This window comes from Urocampus carinirostris, chromosome 8, assembly GCF_059441175.1.
Source record: "Urocampus carinirostris isolate Australia breed hairy pipefish chromosome 8, RoL_Ucar_1.0, whole genome shotgun sequence".
In the NCBI taxonomy this organism is placed as follows: domain Eukaryota; kingdom Metazoa; phylum Chordata; class Actinopteri; order Syngnathiformes; family Syngnathidae; genus Urocampus; species Urocampus carinirostris.
In genome coordinates this window covers 21,556,881-21,571,731 of record NC_142356.1, presented here as the reverse complement: position 1 = coordinate 21,571,731, position 14,851 = coordinate 21,556,881, and the positions used below count along the sequence as shown (strand labels likewise).

General features: G+C 39.3%; 1 protein-coding gene across 1 annotated transcript in view; it reads left to right on the top strand.

The window, feature by feature from the left end:
• Positions 1–1,450: 1,450 nt before the first annotated feature.
• Positions 1,451–14,851, top strand: part of LOC148361235 (guanine nucleotide-binding protein subunit alpha-12-like) — a 38,368-nt gene continuing 24,967 nt past the window's right edge. Inside the window, exons 1-2 of the mRNA XM_088341979.1 lie at positions 1,451–2,147; positions 14,170–14,388. Coding sequence (XP_088198105.1) covers positions 1,830–2,147; positions 14,170–14,388 — 537 coding nt within the window. The 5' untranslated portion in view covers positions 1,451–1,829. The remainder of the gene's footprint in view (positions 2,148–14,169; positions 14,389–14,851) is intronic.

The following is a 14,851-nucleotide window of genomic DNA, read 5'->3' as shown; positions in this document are numbered from 1 at the left end:
ATCTTTATGTCTACCTGTGGCTAGGTTTAAACTGTAGGGACGCGACCTGTATCTGATCCGTTAAAGTCCGTCCGAACGGCACACATCCGATTTTTTTCACACCAGAGCCAAGCCACTTTCATATGTGGTCCTAAATCCGAAACATATTTTACATTTTGGAATGCGACTTCTGTGTGAACGGCCAAGGCTCATTTATGTGACTTGCGCATCATCGAGAGGCGGGGGAAGGCGTAGAACTCAGCAACCCTGAAAGGATTCAATGGGGGGAAATTGAGGTTTGTATTTAATAAATAATTCGGGGGGGGGCGACTCTGTTCAGCCTCCGGGAGCACAATAACTTTAAGATTGCTCGATACCCGCCGCCCTTAGCATCCATGTGTACTTCCGTAAACACTGGGTGCATTGGTGTGACGTCACGTGTTCTCCTTTGCTTGCGCAGGAGATGCAGAAAAGTCACAGGACATTGCATATAAATCCGATTAAGATGGAAATATGAACGCTCTCACAAAAAACGGATATTACCAAAAATCAGAATTGAGCATTAAGCTCCACAGTGTAAACCTAGCCTAAAATAATCAATGTGTAAAAATGTTTGTTCATGTATGTGTTTATAAAGCAATATTCTATCTATGATTGCATGTCACACCAATATGTAGGTTAGGATAGATGTCTTAGAAGTTGGTTGGTGGGTGGACGGATGAACGGAAGAACCGAACGACTAAACGATAAGAAGGAAGGAAGAGAGAAAGGAAGAAAGTAAAGGAAAAAGAGGCAAATAAAGAAATATCTTACCTCTTTCTCTAGCTATAACTTTTACCTCTATCCATCTATCTATCTATCTATCTATCTATCCATCTATCTTTCTATCTATCCATCCGTCCATCCGTCAGTCTGTCTATCTATTTATCCGTCTGTCCATTTATATATCTATCTATTTACGCCAGTCTATCTATCTATCTATTTATCTACCTATCCGTCCATCCATTTATCTATCTATCTGTCTGTCTGTCCATCTGTCTATCTTTCCATCTGTCCCTCTATCTATATATTCGTGTGTCAGTCAATCTGTCTGTCTGTCCGTTTATCTATTCATTCTTCTGTCCACCTGTTCGTCCGTCTGTCCAACTATCTGTCTGTCTGTCTGTCCATCTATCTGTCCATCTATCCATCTGTCTGTCCGTCCATCTATCTGTCCATCCGTCCGTCCGTCTATCTATCAATCTATCTGTCCGTTCGTCTGTCAATCTATTTGTCCTTCTGTCTATCTATCCGTCCATCCATCTATTAATCCGTCTGTCCGTCTATCTATCTGTCTATCTATCTATCTCACAACACCGTTGCCAAAACGCTAGTATGCGTACGTTACAGTGTCCTCCTGTGGTGAGCACCGGTATCGCTTCACCAACCCCCGCCGGGGCTGTCCCACCACCGCCCCCTTCGGCGAGTCGCGCCCTCCCGGTCGCTGCCCAAGTTCATCGCCGCTGGTCGGCTGCTTTGTTGTAAAGTTTTTCTCGCCGTGTTTTCGGACTTTGAACCTATTCTTAGCCTTTTATTTATCTTAGTGTGGACACGAAGAGGATTTAAATCGTCATTTTGTAAAGAATAAACTCGTGTCTTTCTTAATTTACATGGCGTTCTTCAACCGAGACACTTCGTGTCTGTCTGCGGTTCCCCGACCAGACGGCGACGTGTCCCGCTCGCTTTGAGTTAAACATACCTCCTTGGTATCAAAAAAATTGACGTTTTTATTTAAATGTAGGCGCAACAAGTGGAAGCTGAAGGGGCTTATAATGACAATTTGTCCGCTGCGAGTCTGGTGAAGCCAAGCTATGGCGGGAGTGGTCCGCACCCTCAGCCGCTGTCTGTTGCCGGCCGAGGCGAGCCGGGACGCGGGTGGCAGCAAGGAAAGCGGCCGGCGAAAGGACGCCGCGCAGGAGCGGGAGGCTCGCCGGAGGAGCCGGGAGATAGACGCTATGCTCGCCCGGGAAAGGAGAGCCGTTAGGCGGCTGGTGAAGATCTTGCTCCTCGGGGCTGGCGAGAGCGGGAAGTCGACATTTCTCAAACAAATGCGCATCATTAACGGACAAGAGTTTGACAAGAAAGCACTTCTGGACTTCAGGGACACTATTTATGAAAATATATTGAAGGTAAGAGACAATGGATATGTTGGAAATGTCAATATGAGCAACTAATCAACTATATTCGACAACCAATCGTTTACCAAAATAAATTGATTGATTTTCATTTTTAATACCCATTATATCTACCATTGTAGCTTCTTATCAATAAATATTCTACGTTTAAAAAAATCATGATAGATGACCAAATATTTAGTTTTAAAGTAGATGTTTTAAACTAAGAGTCTCAAACACTTGGCCTGTGGGCCGATTGCGGCCCTCAAGGCAAGAAACAAGCGATAAAAGAAAGAAAAAGAAAATAAGTAAGGAAAAATACATAAAAAGGAAAGAAGAAACCAAGGTAAAAGAGGACAAATCAGAAATAAAGAAGAAAAGAGAAAAATGAAAAAAGAAAAGACTAAGAATGAAATACAAAAAAGCAAGTCAAGTCATGTTTATTTGTATACCCCTTAATCTCAAAGGGCTGCGCAGACCACAGATTATTGCAAACCACAGACTATTATGACACGTCCCCTGATCTAAAACCTACATGAAGGCAAGGAAAATCTCAAAAATCTCAACATGAGGAAAGTGAAGAAACCTTGAGAAGGGACCGCACATGAGGTACTCCCACTCCCAGGATGACTAGGGAACAAAAAGAAAAGAAAGGGGAAAAATCAGTACCCAAAGCAGCAAGATGGCCCTCAATAATGTGAGCTCGAGGTGAGGCTCATGTTATGTCAAATTAATACAAACATATCCTCCTTCAAGTAATAAAAATAAGAACATTATCTTAATAGTTTATGTATTTTTGCTCATTATTTAAACCAGGAGTATTGTTTTTAATGGGCGAAGGAGGCAATAATGAACACTGTCCCTTAAGTGCAAGTTAAGTATACTATGGATTCTTTATTACTGATTGATCGAGTTTATATGATTTTAAAGAAATTAGATCTTATTTAGTATAGAACTGTTTGAAAGATACAGTATTTAAAAAGAGTACAATGTTTTTTATCGGCCTATTCTCTGGTGAAAACCCCATTTGGCCCAACCTCACCCAGGTTTGGCAACCCCCAGGTAAATTGAGTTCGAGACCCCTGCTTTAAAGGGACATCGTGTAAAATTTGACTACCCGATGTCGCTGTATTGTTTAGTGTAACGGAAAACGAGTGCTACAAAGTGCATGGAAGAAAACAGATGAGAAAGAATCAAAGCCACCAAAACCCACACATTTTCATGAATTATTTATTTACCTAGCCTTTCACACGATTTTTGGGTTTTGGGGGTTAACTGTAGCAGCAAGATGGTGGACAATCATTTCAACTCCTAGGTGAATGTTTAGACCCTAAGGTATTTAAAATATGTCCGTTCATATGATCATTCATGTATGTTTGCTCAAAATACAAATCAATATTGTTCTATTTCTCTAGAAGGCACTAAATGATACTCAATGTCCCTTTGAATGAAAATGTAACTTTTGCTATGTTGGCACATAAACGTATTGTTCACAATTAGTTAAATTTCTTTCTTTTTTTCCAAAAACCTCAACATTTGAGCTTCTTATTATTAAAGATTCTACGATTTAAAAAATAAATATCTATGATGATAGCTTACAATTCATCTGTGCTTTAAATAAAAACATTTCAAATGTTGGGACCAAGATGTAATGTTCATAATTGGTTAAGCTTCTTATTTTTTTCCTGAAAAATTCTTAAAAGTCAGTCCATTTTTGGGCAGTATGTTTTTTTTTTTTTTTTTTTACAAATTATTGATCATTTTTGGGGTCTCTTTAAGAAAATAGAATGGGAAGGTTGATGGTTACCAAGATTTGATTTTCAATGTTAAAATATGTTGATTATTTTCCAATGTTCTCACACAAAATCATAATATATATTATAATGTTTAAGGATAAATGAATTCAAACAAAACAATGAAATATATCTGATTTACAACAAAATAATTTTAAAAATAAATCATTTATGAAAATCATGTTTGCGCCAGCACAGGTTTAAACATCAAGGCGAATGTAACAGCTATTCAATGTAGCAAATCACTCTGAGTGCTACTTTCTTTTGCACAAAGTACAAGATTTTCTACATTCTTATCAAAACCTTGACAATAAAACAATGTATTCAATAATGTATGAAAATGTCATAAAGTTCACCAGAATAATACTTGATCATACTGTTGACATTTCCTTTTCACTGTGGATCGGTTTGTTGACACACTGCATATTTTTATCCTAGTGTATGTGTGTACATGTGTGTAAATGTCCCTTTGTTTGCTGCCATAGCTGGGCCTCCTTCACCAGCTAACAATACCAGACTATTCCTCAGGGATGAGAACATCCGCTTAGCCAACAACCAGGATAAGAGGCTTCAGCTCTACCATAAAACCAGTACAATGCCCCCTTCAGCTTATCATCATTCTTCACCATAATTCCCTCAAATAAGTGGAGAATATATGTAATAATCTCCATCCAATCGTGACCTATAGTCTAAGTAACTATTATTCATTATTCACTGATAAGGAAGTTTGTTTTTTTTGGGGCTACGGATTTTCGTGGAAGAAAAAAAAAGCGATTGCAGCCTTATGAGATGATTCCCACCGCCCAAATTAGCATTTCAATGGTATTCCCCAATAAACTGTTACTTTAGCAAGAATGTTAAAAATAAAATACATATTAGGATAAATTGTTTTCCGGGGTAAGACCTAGGCTTGCTAGTTGATATTTCTACCAGGGCTTGAATTTTAATGTTGTGTTTTCAATGATTGAAAAGTGCTTGGACTGGGTGAAGTGCTTGTAAAGGCTTGAAATTGTTGTCATGTTTAACAACAAGTCTGCTTAAAGATGCCGACCCTGCTATTTACTGGCTTTGCTTTGGCTTTGCATTTCTTCCTAGCTCGCATTAATTGGTATGGAATTGCCCTATAAAGCGTCAAATAATTTAGCGATTATTCAAGATTTAAAAATCATATGTTATGATAAATGCACACGCAAGACTAAAAATTGCTTATGTAAACCACAGATACATTCGTGGATCTGCAAAATGCATTATTCACGCTGGATTTCTTTTAATGGTATTGGAGAAATTGAAAAATTGGGTTTGAAAGTCCTTAACAATTGCTTAATTTTCAAAAGCGTATCTTCTCAATGTCACAGATATTACTTTAAATGATGACATTTTGATAAGGTAATAAGTGATTTGGGAAATTATTTTGGCCAATATTTGAGGGGAAACATTTGACTAATTATGATCTGCGGCTAATTAATATATGTGGACTTACTATCAATTCACATTTTTTCCTGACCCTCTGCGTAGCGTGTAAGGTACCGATAAACAGGGTTGGGTAGGGTTACTTTAATTTGATTACTTTCAATTACTTTTGGATTACTCCAATACCAAATATGCTAATAAAAGACAAAAGAAACTAAATATGAATAAAATAACTAAATTTTGTGCAGGCTTGGGGAGTAACGGAATACATGGAACGGCAAAAATGATGTTGGCAAGCTGTTTGGATTTATTTTCATACTGTTTTGGCGGAGATCAAAGCCAGGATAGAAAGCTTACCACGTGTTGTGAGTCATCATTTTATTCATATTTAGTTTCTTTTGTCTTTTATTAGCATATTTGGTATTGGAGTAATCCAAAAGTAATTGAAAGTAATCAAGTTAAAGTAACCCTACCCAACCATGCTGATAAGTTTGAGATAAGTAACCTGTGAAATTACCCATTTATACGTTTTAAAGTTCAAATCAGAGTTGGGCTGTAGTTGTGACTAGAGTGTTTTTATTATCTGAAACTTCTCGGTTGGCCATACCAGTACATATGGTTGTTTTGTTTTCGTACATTTTTAAGTACTGGTAGTTCAGTAGCTCCTCCCATGCTGGACTTAACTTCTGGTCCTAAACTTGACTGTCATCTGGCTCAACAACCTTTGAAATAGACTCTTTCACTTTCAGTTCTGCTTTTGTGAATATAGCCTTGTGAGACCAAAAGTGTCACTTCCTTTCAAGCTGACATCCCGCCTACATTTGTCAAGTACTGAATAAAACACTAAATTATAATTAGGCATGTAACTATTAAAACATTATGTTGATATAAATACCACTGTAAAAAAACGTCATGATGTGGTACTAATCACAAATTTGCAACATTTTGTTGATCCTCCCAAAAGTTCTGATGAAAATATGTAGTTCAGCACTAAGACCGGTTTTTCTAAACTCATTTGTCTTATCCTCATGAAGAACTTAGGTCAATAGCCAAAGTCAGAAGAACGGAAAGATACCAGAATAAGGCTCAATCTGGTAATTTTCCCCCCTCTCAATTGTACTCCTTACTCTAGCTCAGTGTTTTCAGGTTGAGGAAAGCCTAAATCCTCCGCAACACGTTAAGTCAAATTGAGTGACTAAGCCTCGTTTCATTAAGTGAAATGAAATGAAATGAAATGATCTGCATTTCTATAGCGCTTTTCAAGTCAATGACTTCCCAAAGCGCTTTACATTGTGCTTCACATTTCCCAATAGCGGCCGTGATCTGTGCAGCCATGTAAGGCGCTAACCTGCTTATTGGGGGTATTGGGGTTTCAGTGTCTTACCCAAGGACACTTCGGCACGTAACACGGACAAGCCGGGATTCGAACTGGGATCCCTTAATCCTAAAACGATCGCTCTACCTCCTGAGCTACTGCCGCCCCAAAGTCAGATCTGGAACGCCTTAGGCTTTCCTTAGTCACACCCCTTGGCATTCCTGAACTCTTGGAAGCAATCACGGAAGGGAATTATTCGTTATGTGGTTTTGTAGTACTATAAAATGTTATAGAGGATACTGCGATTTATTTCTTTAGTAAATTGAACTTCAGTTAATTGTTGTAACCTGTTCCAATATCGCCGTTTTGAGTGAGATAATTAAAAGAACAATCGTCACATATATTGTATCACAACAAACACAGCTATCTACTTTAAAAGAAGGAACTACGTTCCTAATTCCTAAAGAGGCATTGTTACCTTGCCTTCACCAGAGAATTAGAAGAGTGGCGAGAAATATAAACAAGACAAAGTGGGTTGGTAAAAGAGGAAGAAATGAGATTGAGCTGAAGTGTCCTGGTGCCAAAATTAAAAAAAGGTGCCACAATATGGCGTGGAGCTGTACTACGGACTGTCACGCCTAAAAATTATGTTCCAATATTCTGATGGTCCGTTTTTTAGGAAATGCTCATACTAACAAATTATTTAGGGGATTTACTTTTAAGATCTATGGCAACCCATAGCATAAAATATTTTACATTGCCTCATAAAAAATGTTTTTATATATTTGGCAAAAATAAACCCTGCTCCAAAGCAGTTTTTTTGAACGTAATCTTGTCCTAAAGGAAGATCATGAGCAAGCAGAATACCTCTTTGCTGTTAGCATATAAAGCAAAGACGCATCCAAACCAAACACCGGGCCCGTCTCTACAAAACAGGCAATTAAAACAAAAAAGGAGACGTGTAGTTAAAAAAAAAAAGGGAAAATGGCACAGTGAGGCTGAGACGCTGCTCTTCCCCCGCCATGTAAAACATCAAATAAAACGAGCAACGTTTACACAAGCAAGGTCCATTCTGTGGCTAGAGATTCCAAAGAACTGCAATCTGTTCATTTGTATTTTCATATTTTGGCAGCGGTACTTTCAATACCACAAAGATAATATTTCTGTCAAATAGTGAATGACTTAACATGAATAAAGAAGCCAATAGCAATTTTCAAAACGGGATGTGACTCGATGTTTGTTCATGTTATGTTCTATTTTTTCATGTACTTATCAGTGTTACAGCACTGCTTGCAGTGTGTCATGAAAAGTGTTAGGCACGGCTGTCTGCAGTAAATACCAGTTCAGCTGCGGGGCGTCTGTGTTTGTTTAGGTTTTAGTCCGTCTCGCACTCACTACTTAGTCACCGAGGTCACCAAAGGCCATCGCAGTTAGATTACCAACGCATGCACGAGAAATCCTACTAACCATTTCTCGGGAATACATTAGTAGACGGCTACGAGTCTGTTGTTTTTCCCTTTGGTCATTTTTTAGACTGCTTAAGCAACATGATGAATATTAACATAAAAGTAACGTGAAATACTGTAAATTCCGGACTATAGAGTGCACCTGGTTATAAGCCGCACCCATCACATTTTAAGAGGAAAACCGATTTTGTACTTACACAAGCCGCACTTGTATATAAGCCGCATGCGCCCACATTAAAAATGTAACACTAACACAAAATTAACCCAGTCCCGACTTTAAGTCTCGCGATAGTAACTGAATATCCTACATTGAAGTACACAGTCCAAAAATCACAGCCGGCAAAATGAATGGAAAATGATACCGGTACTTAAGGTTTGTTTGCAAATAAATACATTACAAAAATATACAGTTGCAAATACATATTATACATGGTTACACATATTCACAAAGAAAGACGGTACACCAAGAGAGTTTTCAAAGCTTTAATAATAATAATATATCTTTCATCCGGGCAGTTAATGGTAGCAACACGCTCGCAACACACTAAACGGGTCTGTTAAAAAAAAACATACCATACTTGTAAAATTCACGGTAAACCGTCCTCATCTTCCTTCTTAGAACTGAAGCCATCAAAGTTGTCTTCCTCAGTGTCGGAAAGAAACTTTGTCATATAGACGTCGTCCAACGCTCCCATCCACTCCTGATTCTGTGCCCTCCTCTCCATCACGCAGCAGACCGGCTTTTCGGAACCCGTTGGTGATGGTGGATTTTTTGATGCTGCCCCCACGCTGTCAGGATCCACTGGCAGACTTGCGAAAAAGTTGCCTTTCGCATGCCGCCAGTTTTAGTGAAAGATTTCTCGCCGCTAGTCAAGCCAAGAAGTTGCAGTCTTCCTCTGCGCATATATTCCACCGTTCTAAATCTTATCTTTTGTACTCGAGCGCCGCTGGCGGCCGTTAGAAAAATTACATAAATTGGCCGCATCACTGAATAAGCCGCAGGGTTGGAAGTTTGGGAAAAAAGTAGCGGCTTATAGTCCGGAATTTACGGTAGTTAGTTTTTTTGCATAAAATCTGTATATAATTAATTGATATTTTCTAATTATTTTCGGAGTCAATGCATACTGAAGACAACATGTCTTGTCTTTGTCATCGTAAGCTGTGATGTCATCGGAGGAACACCAGCACCCTTCTAAGAGTGTTTTAAGCCAAGCTTTAGTTTGTGGAGAATGCCTAGGCGTTAGAGATAAGATGTTGGGCACGGTCTTGGCCGGGATTTCGAAATGTTGTCTGAGACGGTCAAAATCACCCTTTCTCCTCACAAATAAACATCAGCGCCAATTGCCACATGCACTGTTCAGCGCGTACGCTGTTTGGCTGCACTGTTGGGCACAGAAGCATTCGTGCGGCGGGGGAGAGAGTGGGGGTTGTTTTAAGAGATGGCCAAAATCACCCTTCCTCCTTACAAAATGTGAATATTCAGGTTTACTTGGGGATTAGTCCCTTAAATGAAGTTAATCGGTCGGAATCGGGCTGGTTTGGGGTTTAATACCTGCGGGTTGGGTCGGTCTGGATTTTTTTTTTTTTTGGCCTGAGCTTACCTCTACCAGGCATTGTGTCGCAGGTGGATGCAGTAATTATAAAACCAAGGGCGGGCAACCCAAAAGGGGCTACCTGGCAATAATAAAATACAAACACGGAGAGCTGCCAATTGGGGGCTAACTGGGACAATCGACGAAAGGTTGCCGCAGCCTTGGCGAAAAAACGCCAAGCTGGCCGACCCAAAAAAAATACACATATTGCGCAGCCAGGCTAATCGGGAAACAACAACCAAAAGCGGCAACAGCTATGGGAACAAACTCAAAACTGGAAGGAATCATGAAACCAATAAACACGGCAAATCCGGTGCTAATGCCAGGCTAGACGATCAAAAAACATGGGTGAGCAGCCAGGCTAACAGAGAACGAAAAACGGTAATAGTGATAAACACGAAGCTGGCTGGGAATGAACCAAGGGACACGGCAAAATTGGCGCTGATGCCACGCTGGCCAGCCAAACAATACAAGGTAGTCAGCCAATAAGGGCGGGAGCAAACGAAACAGGAAAGCCCTCGGCAACCACGATGATAACAGGGACAAACATACCAACAGCGACACACGTGGCATAAAACACTTAAAAAACGCAACAATTGCCTACCTCCAAGCAGAAATGAGCATTATGCAATCGCTGTTCACTATTATCGCTGTCTGTTTCAGAGCATGCTCTTACATGTTTTGTTAATGGGATTCGTCAAGTTCAAAGTGTTGTGTCCCTTCAATGACGACACAGCTCTCGAGAAAACAAGCCGCATGGGTCAACTTTAAAACTAAATTTCTAGAGTGCCTTGGTGCGTAGAATATTTTGCAACCTATCTGCTTAATTTTAGGGAGGAACATTACTCATTCTGTTTCAGCTAATACCATATAGGTGGGGGGACAGAGTGTGTTGTTTGACCACTTGGTGTCACTGCATTGTGTAGTGCAACTGGAAATAAGTGCTAAAAAGCTCAAGGAAGAATATGCACTACGGTGACTAAAAGTGAGCAAAATGCAGCATTTTACTTGTCATTTTTTTGCCCAGCCTTTTTGAGTTTTTTTCTGTAACCGTAGCAGCAAGACAATAATGTCACCTCCCATTAGGTGAAGATCATTTTATTTAAATTAAATGCAAATTTCTCGATGTAAAACTATTTTTAAAAATGGATGTTTCAATGACCGTTCATGTATTTCTGCTTATTATTTAAATGAGTATATTTTTATGTAGATTTTTCTACCACTACAAGTGCTTCGAGAGGTCCTCCTCCGTGGTAAAAAGTGGCCGGAAAAAAAGCGATCCATTTTCTCAACCGCATCAAGATTCTATATTTCTTTAAAATGAAACGGCTCGCCTGTTCTTTACACTTTACTCCAACCATACTGAATGGATGCACGAGATATTTAACAATAAAAATGTCAACGTTCTTTGTGTGCTGGAGATAGTACAGTATGTTTACACACGAACTAGGAAGAGGAAGCAGATTTCTTTTTCATTGTGGATGCTGGGTGACCTTTTACAGCGTCACACGCCGGTAGCGGCGGAAAGAAACACTACAGAACTGTCCTGTACTCGGAAAAAGGTGCACAATACAAAATCTAACTTGCAGCAATGTCCAAGTATTTTTCGACATCCTGAAATTTTTTTTCGTATCTACCGTTTTTCGTAAGTCAAATGGTCGTAAGTAGAGGAGTGACTGCAAGTAATATTTTCACTAAGTGCTTTTTTACTTTTAATCAAATATATTTGGATGACTAATTTTACTTGAGTAATATTATTCTGAAGTAACATAAAAACTATTGGCTAGTCTACCCACCTGGGCTAACTTGCCATTCTTTAAAATCCCCTCTAATCAAACCAGATCTTCTGTTGTCATTTAATTGGACCATCTCTACAACCCTAGTGAGGAGGACATTGTCACAAGTTTTGGAAAGTCGAATAGTCGTAAGTAGGGGAGCTGTGTGAACTTCAGATGAAAGGGTTTGCCCACCCTTAACCTAAAGTATGCAATGTTATCACCAAACAAACCAAAAATGCAATTGTCACAACAGAAGAAACATTTAAACTGCAAATAAATATAACTTGCTGATGCCTCAGAGATAAGTTCAGTGGCTCTCGGTCCTTGTCCTTTAAAATCTTGATCTTGAAATCCTTTCTTATTTAAAAAACAAAAACTTACACTGTATTTTATTTAACTGTGCTGTGCAGGTTTCAGTGACTCACAGTATATCTACTGTGAGTCAGTGGCTCTACACTGTCTTGATCGAAGCGAGCTAGTAGCTTGTTCGTTGCTCATTAGCTTAGCATTGCCCCGGTAGCTTTTAAAGAATGATAGTTCGACATACATGTAGCATTATTTTAACTCGTTTAGCAGATTCTATACTGGAAGTTAACTGAAAACATCACAGGTTGATGCTTATCAACAAAAACGCTTGACGCCCTAATGCGTCACCACATGCAACTTCTATTAGTTGGTCCGTCAAAATTCTAACATACACGATATTATCTCCCTCCATTAACAGAAGATGCACTGTATTTCATGATTATAAGGCAGTTTGTTATCCAAGAGATCTTCATCAAAGTTTGCCTGTTAAAGATAAGGCAACTACACTAAAGGATTGTGTTGGTTTGTTTGATCCCAAGAAGTTGCCTCCCTCACAAACAAACCCTCAGATGGCTAAATGAAAGCATCAGTGTTTGCTGTCCTTCGTCATCCCACGTAAAAGGTCTAACTTCGAAAATGTTTCCTCAGGTCACTTGCAGCATTTCATTTGTATGTGAGAAGAGAGTTATCACTAATTTAGTTTTGATATTTGACATTTCATTTCACTCAGTTGATAAAACTATATTTTTGGGGCAGAAAAAACATTGAAGTCGATAAAATTCTAAAAGTATACTATCATTTACAACCAAAAATATTTGCCAAGATGAGCATGCTGGTTTTTCTCGATTGGTGATGAAATGATTTAAAAACAACGTAAATCATGGAGTCTGGCTAAGTGGGAAAAAAGCGGGAACTACAAAAGGAACATGAACCACAGCGGTAGGATTTTCCCATCCGTGGCCTTTTCAACGGAATTGTTTGATGTCGGCTATAAGAATGATTTGCAGGCTATCGGTTCTTGTGGGATAACCTAAAATTTATAGGCTTTGAGGGTTTAAAGAAATTACGTAATCTAAAAGAAAAAAAACAGACTTAGCGCACTTGTTTTTTCCATTGTGCCTTTGAGTTAATTTAGAGTTATTTGAGTTGACAAATTAAGCCATGGTGTGAGAGGCTGGGGGTTTAGATAGCTTGGAAAGCTAGCGCTTAGTTCAGCATTATGTACTGTAAGTCGAGAACGTTTTTTTGTGTGTTTTGAGTGACTGAAATGTTTTTTTTTTGTATTGACAGTGACATTTTGTACTGCAGTTGTTCCTTTTTTATTTTACAGAACAATCTCTAGTTCTTCTTTTTGTTTACCATTTTTTAACAGATGTATGTGTACCTTTGTGATAATTATTAACCGTATTTTTCGTATTATAAGGCCCAACTTATTATAAAGCGCTCCCTCAAAAAGTCTTTTGTTAAGCATTTATCCTATATAAGGCGCACTTGACTATCAGGCGCATGAATTTAACACTACAATAAGAGCTACCATATTTATTTGTGTATGCCCGTTGCACATTTCATACATTTATGGTATCTTAATAGTGCAATTTTCCCGACCAAATCTGCAAAACGGGAAACTTAACCACAAGACCAATAGTGATGCAGACAAAATACAAAAAGACCTTAGATTTTATCTCATAATCACACTATTTTTACTCACGTGCCAGAAATGAATTTTAGAGAATAGAGATAACCGAGAGTCGTCCTGAAAGATCTAAATAATCGCATAAAAAGATAATGAAGGAAACAACTCTTTGCTGTGTCTGATGATGAATCAGACTTGAATTTATTTTTAACTTTCAAGAGAACATTTCTGTTTTCCTCATTCTCTAACACTTGTTTCCAGCGGCTTGAGTAAAAATATTGTGATAATGAGATGATCTAATGCCTTTTTGTATGTCATCTGAATAACTGGTGGGGTCGTGGTTAACTATCGGCATTCTCACCACCGCAATCATGTTTTCCGTTGCATACAATTATTCGTGATTATGGTCAGCGATGTTTTTCAAATACTGGTAATCAACCCTTGCTCAAATGTGGTAGTATACTGTTATACCTTGTATAGTAACATACACGTATAGTACTGTATGCATTTCCAATCTTATCCACTGTATTTTGCCATGTTTAAGGCGCACTTTCAAATTCCTTGCCAATTTGGGTTCTTAGGTGGCCTATAATCCAAAAATAGGATTCTATCGAGGAAATTACATTTAAAGGATTTGGACATTTAAAAACTGACTACTCCGCATGACTAACTAATGATCCACACGGATGTTGATTTATTTCACTTGAAGAATTGATTCATCGTTTCTGTAACTTGTTCCCAAAGGGCATGCGGGTATTGGTTGATGCCCGCGACAAGCTTGGCATCAGCTGGCAGAGCTGCGAGAATGAAAAGCAAGGCATGTTGGTGATGTCGTGGGAGGGCCGGACGGGCGCCGTGGGTGTGGAGCCTGGCGAGTTCCAACTGTACGTGATGGCCCTGAGCGCGCTTTGGGCCGACGCCAGCATCCAGCAGGCCTACGCCAGGCGCTCCGAATTCCAGCTGGTGAGTAAACCGCCGCTCTGCGTCATGAATGAAGGAATAATTGGCCTTCATTGTCATACAATTATAAGAAATTTGCAAGAGTTAAACATGCAAAAGGGTAAAAAAATGTTAAAGAACAATAAAATGTATTTTCACGACAATAAGGCGGAGATGAAAGTCAAATTGTGTAGCGCGTCCTAAGTGCCATGACAGGTGGCGGACGTAGCTGAGGACAGCATGGGGCTGCTTACGAGTGGCGTGGGTGTGTATATAATAAGAGTTTCCGCGCATCCTGGAAAAGTCTTAAATAGCATTTAATTCAATCCATTATTATCTGCACTGCTTATCCTCAGTAGTGTCGCGGGGGTGCTGGATCCCATCCCTGCTAACTTCAGGCAGTGGGCACGGGACACCTTGAACTGGTTGCCAGTTAGTCGCAGGGCACACAGGGACTGACACTTACTCACTCACACCTAGGGACAAT